This window comes from Lepidochelys kempii, chromosome 1, assembly GCF_965140265.1.
Source record: "Lepidochelys kempii isolate rLepKem1 chromosome 1, rLepKem1.hap2, whole genome shotgun sequence".
NCBI classification, from domain to species: Eukaryota; Metazoa; Chordata; order Testudines; family Cheloniidae; genus Lepidochelys; species Lepidochelys kempii.
The window spans coordinates 141,100,764-141,115,382 of record NC_133256.1 but is presented as its reverse complement, the minus strand read 5'-3'; the positions used below and the strand labels follow the sequence as shown (position 1 = coordinate 141,115,382).

Sequence of the window (14,619 nt, the reverse complement as noted above, 5' to 3'; positions counted from 1 at the left end):
AGCACCCTTCATTCAGGCAACATGGAAGGCACAATTAGTGCCCTTTTGCGGGATGATAGATGAAAAAATAGAAGCCACCATCCATAGCCTGGACAGCATGTCAGGGTCTGAGACGGTAAGCCATGTGGACAGAGGGACTTCCATGGGGACTGACTGCCAAGGCAAGGGGGATTGCTTGCTTGCATGCATGTCCCTGTATTTGTAAGAGAGCACAACCAGAGAACCAGCATACAGTGAGAGAAGTGGTGGAGAGCATGGCCATGTGGGGGAGCAGAGAAAGAAGACACTGGAGCACAGGATTTGCTGGAAATGCAGACTTGGAAATTGTAAACAAGGAACCTACTTCCTGTTTGTTCTTACTGTGTTCATGGAAACAAGACTTTGTGCATTCCTTGTAAACAAACAGGATTGCACCAAAGAAATACCTGACTTGGTTCTCCTCCTAACCTGACCAGGTGCCATTATTGGCTAACCACGTAGGCTAAAAAATGGCAACATTATAGTCTAACGAACATTTTTTTAAAAAATCTCTGGTATAAATTGATTTGTCTTCCACGGTTAAGAAAAAAATATTTTATTCAACACTTTGAGCACTTTTAGAGCTTCCAAGTGACAGGATATATTATATGCTTCTACATTTAAACCTCTGCTGCTTACTGGACAAACTAGCATCATAGACCACCCAATATTAACCATCACTGTCATTTCACATAGGACCTGGTTACTAATCTAAAATTTGGGGTAAAAAATGACTAAAATCTACTTTTGAAACTTTTCCTTTGTTATTTATACAAGGCTGGACTTTTTCCTCTCTGCCCGTCCAAAAGATCAGTTCAAAAAGCAGCTAGGGACCTGATGAATTTCCACATCACATTTTCTGAAGCCGGTCTTCATTCACCTCAAACCAATTGCTATATAAAAATATATATTCTAATAAAAAAAATCCAAATAATGGTCTTCCTGCTGGGACTGCTTATGGATGATTAATACCATACCATAACTGTTTCTGTGATCAGATTACTGTAACACATTGCCTAGATTCTTTTCAACTACTAGCTTTGATACAGTTAATAAAATATGGTGCTGTGTTGGCAGAATTGCTTGGGAATCTCTCATTTTCGTTTTTTAAAAAATAAATCTCAAATTTAAAACTTGATAAAATTATCGGCTTCCTGAGGCAGGCTCCTACCATGCCAGATAAGCGGTGGATTGCTCAAGGCATTTTTAATCATCATTTTGCATGGAGAGGGATGTTCCTGCCTCTTGGAAGCTCAGCAAATCAGGTAGTTTGTCAACTGTAAGGGCCCTAATCCTGTATCAATATCTGGTGGTGCGCATCCTGGTGTGCGTGCAAGGATCCATTGAAAGGTGTCTTGCTCACCAAAGGCTCACAGACTATCCCCAGCAATCTGTTTCCAAACATACGTTATATTTTTATTGTAATTTAACTATTCTCTTTTGACTGCAAAGTAGACTTATATGGGATCTAGATCAAACAATAGAAAAGGGAAAAATCTGAGTATGGGTCACAACTGATCATATTAAAAACATTTTGGAAACATGCTATCGAAGTGGGGAAGGACACAGTGAATTAGTCTAAGTCACTTTTTTTTAAATCCTGAGTTCATAGAATCATAGAATATTAGTGTTGGAAGGGACCTCAGGAGTTTTGCCCCAGATCCCTAAATGGACCCCTCAAGGATTGAACTCACAAGCCTGGGTTTAGCAGGCCAATGCTCAAACCACTGTTGTTGCACCTTGTTTTAAATTAGGCCCTGATCCTGTAAATATTCATGCTATGAACTTGGTAGCACGACACAGGCATAGAAAGCTGTATGGCAGTGCACGTGTGTGTCTGCAGGGACTGGAACCCTAGACTAAGATTCAGGCAGACTAAGATTCACACTACCATGTGAGTTAGCACCGAGCACAATGGGGGGCTGATCCTGATTGGAGCCTCTGGGCACTACCATAAAAAAACTAATAGTAGCCTTGAAATCCTGGTACCACATAGCCATGGAGCCACGCATGCTCCTTATTACATTTTGCAAATCTTAGATATTACAAATAGGACATTTTATCATTGAAAATAGTCAGATCCCAAACACCTTTGACTGTAAAGCACACAGGAAAATTCTTAATCAATATGGCTTTTTTATTCATTGATTGCACTTAAAACAGGGAATACAATAGACTGACCAGCAAAATGAAAAAACATAATCAGAAAAGGCTTTTTAAGTCAGAGGCTCTGCCTCTTGAGTCATCGGATTTCAATATTTCTTTTAAGATAATTATATATTTCACAGTAATTTAATATATAATATACCTTTGATATGCGTGACCAGTTGAACAATACTTCATGAAAAATTATACATAACTTTCTAAATATTTTATAAATCAGATATTTAGCAAATACATTTTATTCCTAATTTTAGAATGTAAAAGTTCACCCACGCAAGGTGAAAGATGGATTTTTTATATGTGTTGGGTTTAAACTAACCAACCATTCTCTACTCCAGCTCCAAGTGCAATCATTTATACACCAGAGTAACTTTACATGGGTGATTAGTACAATTGTGTCTTCACTGGGACTACTCATGTGTGATGCTACTCGTGCACATAACACCCTGCTCCTGCAAAGGCTAATGCACATGCATCACTTTGCACACTGAGTAATCCCAGAGAGATCAATAGAACTTCTCAGTGTATGTAAAATTTAAGGTGTGCACAAGTCTTTGCAAGATCAGGGACTAATTCTTTTCAAAGATCACAGCCCAAATGTGCACTTGCAAAAAAAGTTTGTTTTTGTTTTTCATGGAACAAAAGAAAATCTCTTCAAATTCACACATTACAAAACATTCTGCATGTGCATTGTACATGGCAATTTCTTCCACTTATCCTGACCTGGAGCCTAACGTTTGAACATTGGACGAACAAACATATTAAGAATGATATTCATTTAAAGTAAAAAGAACACTAATAGGACCTCTTCCATCCTTCCCAGCACTGGAAAGTATAGTAACATCTGTTGGTGAGAGAAATGCACCGATTTTTCAATATTCTGCAAAAACTTACCCAAAAGTGCAATTTAGAAGCTGCAGGAGCGAAATATGTTTGATAAAGTCATTTGGCAGGATAGACACAGTTGGTGGACTGACAATATTACACTTGTTATAGCAAGACACCGGTGATACACAGGCACAATAGGAAAGCAGATCAGAGCTATAAAAGGGACTACTGAGACAGTGGTAGTGAGAAGAGACTTCATGAGGCATTATTATGATTTGAATTATCTTTGGTTAACATATGTCTAAGAATGCATTTAATTATTTTGTTCTGCTTTCCTGAGAGCATTAGGCAAACAAAAGAAATTTACCAGACTCCCCAGCAGCAAAGAAAACCGACTGTTGCAAAACTGGTTTTGCATACTCGAGAGATAAGCCTCTGGGGTGAAATCCTGGCCCCATTTATGTAAGTGTCAAAACTCCTACTGACTTCAATGGGGCCAAGATTTCACCCCTGAACTTTAAGCTGCTTATTCAAAGTGAACCTGAATAATGTCAATATTCGTGTCCTGAGCATGAATGTGTTCGATAGTCAATTTACTAAAACCAGTAACTTAACAGCAACTCTATCATGCATGTAGTTCCATGTAATTCAATAGGACTTACTCAAACAAGGAGTTCTGCAATTAAAGGCCCTATAAGAAATACTGGCCATCTTAATGACATCTTTGGCAAATAACTTCAGGAAAAAAAATTACTACTGTGCACTTCAGTGGCATGGAACTCAGAGGTAGTTGGCAACTGGTTTTTTCTTCCTGAAGAAAATTGACTTTTTAGTGAAATATTTTGTCCCCAAAAATTATTTTGATTCAGAAATACTGTTGCAGTGCCGCATGGGAGATATAGTTCTGGTCCCTCATGCCCCCATTTTTCTCCACAGACTGGGCTTCATGGGCAGACTACATTTCCCCGGTGTATCACCTCCTTTCATAAGAGGCACAAGAAAACAAGACAACTGTAATGAAAAATTGTATTCAATAAAAAATTGGATTTTTGACTAAAGCCGTTTTTGCTGGAAAAATTTAAATGAGCCTTACTCAGTAACCTCTACCCCCTGTTTTTAAACTGATAATATTCTTTTAAAAGCCAAACCATTTAAAGGGGAAGATTTTTTTAAAACTACTACAGTAAAACTTCTGTCAGTGTGAAATTATTCTTCTGTGTAAAAATCAGTTAAGCGCTGTACAGTATACCTAAAACCCACTTCTATATATTTCCTTGGGCAAGAGATTATTTTTGTTTGCTTTTCTTTCCTAACTACTACATAATAAAGCTTACCACAATAGAAAACATGCTTTTATGAACATTATCAATGGAAATCAGATGAAGGACTTAATTGCCTGATTACATACCACATCTGGAAAGTTGTCTGCATCTGAATATCTCTTGTGAGGCAAACAGGCCAAACATTGTAGATGCTAAGTTCTTGAGTCACTTCTCCCCCTTTCCTAATGGATACAGGTGGATTTCACCTCTGTGTACAGGGCCAGTACATGCAGAAGTGGTGATAGCCCATTCACAGAATATCACTGTCAGAAGGGACCTCATGAGGTTATCTAGTCCAAGCCCCTGCTCAAAGCAGGACCAATCCCCAATTTTTGTCTCAGATCCCTAAATGTCCCCCTCAAGGATTGAATTCACAACCCTGGGTTTAGCAGGCCAGTGCTCAAACCACTGAGCTATCCCTCCCCCAAAACAACTGTCACACAGAATGGCCCCCTCAAGGATTGAACTCAAAACCCTGGGTTTAGCAGGCCAATGCTCAACCCACTAAGTTATCCCTCCCTCTGGTTGGGGACCCTAAGCAGGAACATTCCCTACCCCCGCCCCCCAACACACATACCGCATACTACTAAAGTGAATAAGGGGCCCTCTTGAGCTGCTCGAGGCCCTGATCAATTGGTTAGTCCGCTAATGCCTAGCGCTGGCACGGAGTACGACTTACATCTCATTAAACCCTAGCTCATAGCGCTCAAGTGGGACTTAGGTAGCGTGTGGCGCTGTCATGAGGTGTGAATTGTGCCGCTTCCTTGTTCAGGCCCTGTATACAAGGGTGAAAGACACCCCGTGTGTGTAAATGTATGCCTGTTAGGAACAGGAATCAAGACTACACATAATAATGCAATTATTCTAGTGTTTCCCAGTGACAGGGATTCCCTGCTCTAGCCCCATTTCCACTAGTAGATTTTTGCCATATGCTGCTATTAAGGCACTCATGAAGAATACCCAGGATTTGACAAGTAATCTTTGCGTTTAGTCAGTGCAGGTGGAAACAATGAGGAGCTATTCCAATCTCAGGCATTGATCTGACTTCTTAAATTGAATTGATATAAAATCTAGTGTCTTAACATCATGCAAAATCATTTATGGCATGCTATGCAATAACACCGTATGTTATCAAAATGCTGTATTGCACAGGAGATCAGCGCTGGCTACGTAGCAGTTCTCGTGAACTAAACAAATCTGGAAGGACTGAATTTTGTATGGGAACATTTTGCTCAGCCCTCCTGCAAAGCAATAGATTACAATTGGATTCTACCATTTTCCTCTTGCTAAACTATAAATCAGGAAGTGGAATGAGTAACGGCAGCAATCCATCAACAGCAATCCAATCATGGAGTGTCAATTTTTTTCCTGAATCCTCTCCTTTCTCTTGTCCAATGTTTAAGGCTTCCAAACCATAAACAGACAATGATTAGATCTGTGCAGGTCACCCACCCAGATGATGAAGATGCATTAAAAATATAAAACCTCTCTATATTGCTTAATGTTGCTCTGAAGCTGTAGCAGTGGGTTAAAGTTCAGAAACAGCAGTTTATATATATATATATATAAAAAACCTCTTGGCACTGGATTTGAAAAGACCATCTACCATAACCGACAGGATTCTGAACCTCTATTCATGGTTGAATTTACTGGGCAATTGAAAGCTTTACGGAACTCCTCGAAGTTGCTCATTGCACCAATAACTCTAAAGAAAGAAACAAAACACAACATCTAAGTTATTTGAAATGAAACATCACAGATCCTGCAGAGTTCTGCTGAACTTTAAAGTTTCAGATTTTTTTCTATTTGTGGAAGTTACATTTTCTGTTCTCTTTATTCTCAGGCATTGGAAAAGTTTTGTATTTCAGGGAAAGTTTTCCTCTAAATTAACATCGGGCCAACATTGTTTTACCCAAAGTATTGAGAAGGACCTGCGAGAAACTCCAGTGAAGTCAGTGGGATTTTGTAGAATAAAATGCTATTTTACAGAGTAAGGGTGTCCAAATCTAGATCGTAGCATTCAGGAAAGGTGCCAGCTTAAAAGGCTAATGGAATGGAATTTGTCTTTTGTCACTCAACAAACAAGGGCAGCACAGAAAACAGGAGTATAGACTCCCTTACACTGTCCTGGCAATGTCTACATGCCAACCTGAAGAGACCACCTCCAGTTGGGACAATAGTTCCCTCTCTGTGCACATAGTTCTTGACTTCTCTTTCCTGCCCTCCCTTATTTCATGTCAGCTAGGATTATTTTACCATTGCTAAAATTACATTTTGTTGACTCCTAGTAGTTTTTAGTCTCTTAATACTTACTAATGTGAAGTTTGAAATGGTACTAAAATAAGTGAAAGTCTGGGCTAATGGCAGACATGTATCTACTAAGCAATTAATCATGTATCTCTTTCACCTTGGCTCTGCAGTGAAGTAGCACTTTTTCTCCGCTGCATACAATCAGCCTTTCAGTGTAGCTCAGCATGGTGGAAAAGAAATTCCCATCACACTGATTGGACTTTCTGCTAGTAGGGATACTTGCAGTGCAAAAAATGCCTAAAGGTCAGTTTTGTGGGGAGAACTACAATATACTATTAGGCTGCAAATAAAATATCAGGAAACATTAAGCTTTCAGATACATATTCAGGGCCTGCATTTAGAAACTTTGAAGTCAGTGCAAGTCCTGCTTGCCGTGTCAGCCACTTAATTGAGACACACCTATTGCAAATTAATAGCCACTACTAATTACTGAAAATATAGTTACAGTTAATAAATATCACTAATGGCAAAGAGTACATAGTGAGGAAAGACTATTCAAGGATGAAATCATGTATCCCTAGGGTTTTATATTGCCATCCCTCATCATAGTATCTGAGACCTTGCATGTAAAATTGATAGCAATAACAAAGTCCCTGGAATCTCTGGGACTTCTCCCTTCTTGAGGTAAAACCGCTGCTTGAGGTAGGGGGGTTGGTTTTGATTTGTCAGATGTTATTAATTTCACAGGAATATCACTGTTGAGTCCCAGTCTTATGGTAAAAAGATGCCTTTTGAAAGAGGAAGGTTTTTCAGCATTTGCTAAAGATGGTCAGATTCTGGATTCACCTAATCTTCTCTAGAAGTTTGTTCCATAACCTGATAACATCAGCTGAGAATGCTTTTGTCCAAAATCACTGTGGTCCTCAGGGACATGGAAACCTGAGATTCACAGAGACCAGAGGCAAACAAGCTGTTTTAGATTCTAGGCCTGGACTATGGAACACCCCCAGAGGAGATCAGAACAAGATCTAGTCTGACCATTTTCCAAGACTTGTGCAGAACCCACATTTTTGCAGAAGCCTATCCCCAATGATGGAAGTGGAGATAATAAAAATATTCAAGTACAAATAACTAAATGCTAGAACAATAAGAGCAGCACCCACTTTTGCATTGATTCCTTTACCTCTTTCAGTGTCCTATATTTCTGCAGTTAGACACTGTATTGTCTCTGTAGGTACCTTAGCAGAGCCGTAACTACGCATTTTAGCGCCAGGGCAAACAATCATATTTGCACCAGTGGTGCTGCCCTGGCTTGAAGTAGTAATAACAAACACCAAATACATGGTTTCCATACTTTCCATCAGCAGTATCCCCACTATAAAAATTGTTCCAGCACCCCTGATTTGCGCCCCCTAAAGGTGATGGGGGAGGAGGTTGCACACAGGCTCATGTGTCTCCCCAGATTTCTGCCTCCCATTTAGCACAGAGGTTTTCACACTGTGGGATGCACCTCCCTAGGGCAATGTGCCCTACAGTTTGAAAACCATTGCCTCCTGCCAGGAGCCGACATTGGCCTGCTTGGGCCCCTGGCTCTCCGTGCTGTGGTAGCAGGTGCTCTGGTCAGCTGCCTGGCAGCCCTCTCTGCCCTGCTCCCTGAGCCAGCTGCCTCTGGTGGCCAAGCTCACAGTCATACAGCCTGAGCTCTGAGCTCAACCATGCAAGCCCGGTGCCCACTCCAAGCACTGGGGGACAGCTGCTCCCGCCAGCTCCAGAAACCAAGCCTGTGAGAATGCAGCGACCCCTAGGGTTACCATATTTCAAGATCCCAAATAAAGGACACTGCCTGGGGGAGGAGGAGCTGGAGAGGGTATTTGGGGGGTGTTGGAGGGGGTACCTGTGGCAAGGGTACCCACTGGAGGTAGGCTGCCAATGCTGGGGAGAGATGGTCTGGCTTAACAGGGGAGCCCCAGCTGCTGCCAAGGGGATGTTGGGTTGGGTTCTCGCTTCCCACCCCACAGTCCCCTATCCCCTTCTCTTCCCCATCCCATCCCCCTCCCACCACTCCCACATCCCCCTCCGCCTGCCCCATTCCTCTCTCTTCCCCATCCCCACTGTCCCCTGCCCTATCCCATCCCCCTTCCTTCCCCACTGCATCTTTCCCTGACCTCATCCCCTTTCCCCAATATGCCCCCTGTGGGCATTTACCATTGTACAGAAAACAAGATGGTGACCATATAGGGCACCCACCAAACATAGAAGGGGAAGACAACTGGCACTAGGACCCAAGAGGCAGTGTCCAGCTGCGGAGGCACGAGAGCTTAGCAGGAGAAGCAGCTCCATACCACCTCCTCCCCGCTTCCAGCCTGGGCCTCTGTTTGGGGGAGCAATGCCCCTGGCGCCCGAAACTATGCCCACGGACTCCGGCCAACGCTGCTGGGCTCAATCCTGCGGGGTGGAGGGCTATCTCAGCTGGGCCTGATCTTGCGCTGCCCCATTTCTGCACCCTGGGCAGTTGCCCCTCTTGCCCCACCCTAGTTACAGCTGTGTACTTTAGACAGATATATTATTTACTGAAAGAAAAGGAGTACTTGCGGCACCTTAGAGACTAACACATTTATTTGAGCATAAGCTTTCGTGAGCTACAGCTCACTTCATCGGCTGCATACTGTGGAAAATACAGTAGTGGATTTTATATACACAGAGAACATGAAACAATGGGTGTTACCATACACTCTGTAAGGAGAGAGATTAGGTAAGGTGAGCTATTACCAGCAGGAGAGAAAAAAAACCTTTTGTAGTGATAATCAAAGTGGGCCATTTCCAACAGCTGACAAGAACGTGTGAGGAACAGTATGGGGGGAAAATAAACATGGGGAAATAGTTTTACTTTGTGTAATGACACATCTACTCCCAGTCTTTATTCAGGCCTAAGTTAATGGTGTCCAGTTTGCAAATTAATTCCAATTCAGCAATCTCTCTTTGGAGTCTGTTTTTGAAGTTTTTTTTGTTGAAGAATTGTGACTTTTAGGTCTGTAATCAAGTGACCCAGAGAGATTGAAGTGTTCTCTGACTGGTTTTTGAATGTTATAATTCTTGACGTCTGATTTGTGTCCATTTATTCTTTTATGAAGAGCCTGTCCGGTTTGGCCAAACCTTGATTATCACTCCTGCTGGTAATAGCTCACCTTACCTGATCACGCTCATTACAGTGTGTATGGTAATGCCCGTTGTTTCATGTTCTCTGTGTATATAAAATCTCCCCACTGTATTTTCCACTGCATGCATCCGATGAAGTGAGCTGTAGCTCACGAAAGCTTATGCTCAAATAAATTTGTTAGTCTCTAAGGTGCCACAAGTACTCCTTTTCTTTTTGCAGATACAGATTAACACGGCTGCTACTCTGAAACCTGTCATATTATTTACTCTACCTGAATTGAGGAGGGCTGTGAACTCCAGTATGGATTTGCTCTCTTGCAGACTCTGGTCTGAAGGAGTTGCATCTCACCTAACGAAGAAAAGACAAACATGTATATTATTTGGGGGACACAGTTTTCAAAATGTAGCTGATCCGTCTACATGTATTACTGTAATATATATGAGATGAGCAGGAACAATACCACACCCATTTTCCTTCACCTCCACTGGCTTCCTAGTCATCTCTGTATCTAATTTAAAGCAATTCTGATTTTCAAACACTCTCCAGGGATCCAAGTCTCTAACCACTGCTGTTCCCCATCTGCTCACTTAGCTCATCTAATGCTAGCTTCCTTGATTGTCTTTTCCCTTGAGAGTCATTGTAATTGAGGGTCGCCTCTTGTCTTGTGCTGCACCATCTGGAACTCTCTTTCCCCTCCCTTTTAACCACTACAAATCTTCCTGGTTTTAAACCTCTAAAGCAGGGGTCTCAAACACATGGCCCGCCGAGTTCTTTGCTGCGGCCCGCCAAGCTCCCTGAGCCCCACACCACCGAGCTATTTCCTATGGCTGCCAAGTTCCCCTTACCCACCGCCAACCCTCCCTCCCAGCACGCTGCATCCCCGCTCCTCTGCCTACCTCCAGGTGCTTCCTGCCACCAAACAACTGTTTGGTGGCACGTAGTGCTTTCCAGGAGGGGGAAGAGCGGGGAGCCATGCACTCAGAGGAGGAGGCTGAGAAGAGGTGGGGCAGGGATTTGTGGAATGGGTTGGAAGAGAAGCAGGGAGGGGGTGGAGTTGGGGTGGGGACTTTGGGGAAGGGGTTGGAATGGTGGTGGGGAAGGGGTGGGAAGACACAGGACAGGGGCAGGGCCTCATGGAAGGGGTGGAGTGGGGCAGGGCTGGGAGTAGGGGGGGTGTCAGTGATATGGCCCTCGGATCAATGTACTAGTCCTCATGTGGCCCTCGTGATCATTTGAGTTTGAGATCCCTGCTCTAAAGTGTATATTAAAGACATAATGATGTTTCTTGTCCCTGTCAACCATAGACATTACTTAACACATTACTTCATTATTTTCAATACTGATTCCTAATGTATTTTCCAAGTTTCCTTTAATGCCCCTTAATTTTCAGCTCCTAAGGTCATATCTGACCCAATTATGAGTGACCACAAAGGCGGCTATGGACAATATATGCAAATACTGAATTATCCTCTTGTCTGCTATACCCAGTACACCCTAACAGACCTTGTGAGTTGGTCAAGCACCTAATCCTTTGTATGAAATAAGATGAATTCAAGGATATTTAATGTCCATACCGGTGTCTCTTTTCTAAAAGTGTGCTGAATATACAAAGAGCACCAGAAGGCAATCTTAATGTACAGCAGACAAAGTGAACAAACTTTCCAAGATTACTCTCTCCTCCATTGCTTGGTTTCACTGAACAACATGCCCAATACATCAGACTTAAGACCCATTGCTCTCAAACCTCTGAAACCCTACAAAGGCCTATATAGGTGAGAAACCGAAGGGGAAGTGATTGAAAAATTGGCAGGGACAGGATGAAGGCTATTGAGATGAAGAGGTTTACAAGAGAGAGGGATATGGCTGTCATGACAACTATGTTCAAGAGCTGGAATAATTTCAGTGGGAGAAGTAGAGGAGCCAGTAAGTTGCAAAGAAAAAGGGGGTACAAAAGTTTGGGGATGAGACGAAAGATGAGTGAGGTCCTTGAGAGGACACAGAGGGAGAAGGAGAAGAAAAATTAGTAAGTTCAGAAAAAGGAGTCTTTATTAACCCTTTAAAATCTCTTCTTTTGGAGAAAAGGTTGGGGAGGAGGGGTTGTTTTTAAACCAAGATTGTAGAGCAACGTAGTGGATACATCAACCTGAAAATCCGTTTTCTAGTACTCACATGAGCGTAACTGAGAAAGAAGAGCTGATTGTGGGTGAATTCAATGCCTGGTAACAAAGCCTCCTCTGCTCCTTGTCTCTTTTCTTCAATCCATTTCCTATAGGCCTGATTGGAGAGGTACAGTGGGTATAGTTCAGTAGATACAGAGCTCAACAGCAGTTTTTACAATACTGTGTTTCAATTTTTTTCCCCTCAAGCACAAAGAAATAAAACAGCTGCCTACTGTGACATTGGCAGGCCAGGTGCCATCTTCTGCCAAAGACCCCGTGTCTCAACTGGACACTTACAGATGGAATTTGTCTGGATCACTTGTGGATTAATATTGATAAAATAGGCGTTTGAATTATAAGAGTGTTTAGTCTCTCACAAATGCCTGTGAATTGCTGAACGCATTAATCTTACTTGTAATATCTGTGTTCCATATTGTAATGTAATATGTGAGTGGTTGCATTGTGAGCCTCTAGGATTGTATGAATTGCCATACACGAGAGGGACATTAGTTTGAAGACCTGCTCTTCTGCAGAAATGGTTATGCCCGTCCAGAAAGAGGAGGCCCACTGATACTAGATTGGGTGGATTTTACAACTGGAAACTCCCCACATCTGGATTGCCAACAAAAGGACTAAAGATTCTTATTCTTATTCTGCTTCTGCTCTCCTCCCTGAGAAGATGAGTCATGCAAATGGACTCCTCCCATCAGCTGAGTTTTTCAGCTCAGAGCACATGGCAGGAGGGGAATTTAAAAAAAAACAAACCAAAGGGACTATGTTGCTTGGACTTGTGGTTAGGGGGTGGAAGTATTTCTACGCATAAGCAAAAGATCCTCAGCTGCTTAACCAGGGTTACCCCTAAAGGTCAAATAGAGCTTGCTGATTATAGCAGCCTATATTACCTTTTGAAATCTAAGACTGTAATAATTCATGTGTCTATGTTGCTTGTTTTAACCATGTAAATAATTCCCTATTTTCCCTTTCCCTATTTAATTAATCTTCAGATAGTTTACTATAGGATTGGCTATAAGCATTGTCTTGGTGTGAAACCCAAAGTGCAATTGACCTGGGGTAAGTGACTGGCTCTTTGGGATTGGGATTAACCTGAATAGCGCTGTGATTCTTGGTGTAAGAGGCCATCTGTCACAGCGATATCCTTACCTGGCCAGTGAGACAGAGCGGAGTATCCAAGGGGACGGTCTGTGACTCCATGTTAAGGCTGTTAAAGTGCCTGAGAAGCTTGCACTTGGTGCAGTTGATTGGTGAGATCCAAGTTTATAACTCTCAAGCAATTAGGGGATTGTGCCCTGATTTTTAACAGTCTGCTCTCTGAGATTGGTGCGCATGCTCTTACATCACCACTGGGAATCTTACACCTACCCTGAAAGCCTCTCGCAAACCTCCATTGTCTGCAATGTTTTCTGCCAAAGTCCTCTTCCCTTTTACCTAGCAGAAAGGAAGAACATAATTCATTTGATCTGTTTCTAAACTGCATTTCAAGGACAACCTATATATACAGACAGGAAAAAAATCAAACAGAGGTTATAGGCCAGATCCTCAGCTACTGTAAATGAATAGCTCTGATGAAGAAAATTGCTTTCCAATGTGAAAAATCAAACCTATACTCATACCATTTCTGTATTCTCCTGTGGCCAGTTACTCTAGCTCTAGGGTTAGATCCCAAAGGCAAAGTGGCATGAAGCAGAAACAATGCATCTGAGAATCTGGTCTGTGAAATTTGAATGGGTATCAATATTTTTTTCCATCCATGTTTTAGCTCCTCTAGTTAGATCTGGGAATTTGCAAAGTTTTTTACTTATTTGACAAACTACATTTATTTCTCCACATAACTCTTTATCTACTACTGGAGTGACGGTAATTATCAAAGTATAACATAAAACAGTAGAATTAAAAGTAGATGTCATGGAGAGAATTGAAATGGGTAGTGTACAAAATGCTTTTTACAAATCTAGAAAGAAGGTTCAAGTTCTTTTTTCTAATATTGCTTCCAGCAACCATAAAAAAATCATGTTACAAAAATTGGTGTCATCTAAATGCTGATAAACCCAATATCCTGATATTACAATATTTAATATAATCTGAAAGAACCTCTCATTTTCTGTGGAGTAGAGCACTGTCTATTATCACCAGACCTATAAGGGTTCTTGAGTTATCAGATTGTATTGGTAATTCATTAGTTTTTTCCTCCAACATTTTATACAAAAAACAACCACAGGATCAAGTTTAGAATCAAATTAATTAAAATATGATTCCAATGCAACAGCTGATAAAATGGTATGAAGCAACAGTTTGAAATTTAGGACTGGACAAATTATCAGTGGCACAATGGTCTAGTCAAAGGCCTTTGGAGTGAATGGGAATCTTTCCATTGACTTCAATGGACTCTGGATCAGATCACTAAAACGGCTGTGGCTAAAAGGGATCATGATAGTGATGGGAGAACAAGAGAATTTCTTAACCCCACAGCTCTTTGGTATTGGCAAAATCTGAAACTATATCTATTTTCATATCTACTTTTTTCATTAAGCACCTTTTTGGAGACCTTTGCATTTCAAATTGAAAGAGGAGTTGAAAGAGGATGGTCCTGCTTGCATGCTTGGGGATTCTGTAGGGAAGTGTGTAATCTGGGAGCAGCAGTTAGTCAGGAAAAAGCCAGTCTAGAACAAAGTTAGGAAAGTTGTGCCTATGCCTTAGGGAGCAG

At 41.8% G+C, this 14,619-nt stretch overlaps 1 protein-coding gene across 1 annotated transcript in view; it reads right to left on the bottom strand.

Moving 5' to 3' along the window:
• Positions 1–2,174: 2,174 nt before the first annotated feature.
• Positions 2,175–14,619, bottom strand: part of PHEX (phosphate regulating endopeptidase X-linked) — a 141,089-nt gene continuing 128,644 nt past the window's right edge. Inside the window, exons 19-22 of the mRNA XM_073328113.1 lie at positions 13,278–13,343; positions 11,908–12,012; positions 10,010–10,086; positions 2,175–6,036 (exon numbers count right to left, since the gene is read on the bottom strand). Of these exons, the coding sequence (XP_073184214.1) occupies positions 5,934–6,036; positions 10,010–10,086; positions 11,908–12,012; positions 13,278–13,343 (351 nt within the window). The 3' untranslated portion in view covers positions 2,175–5,933. The remainder of the gene's footprint in view (positions 6,037–10,009; positions 10,087–11,907; positions 12,013–13,277; positions 13,344–14,619) is intronic.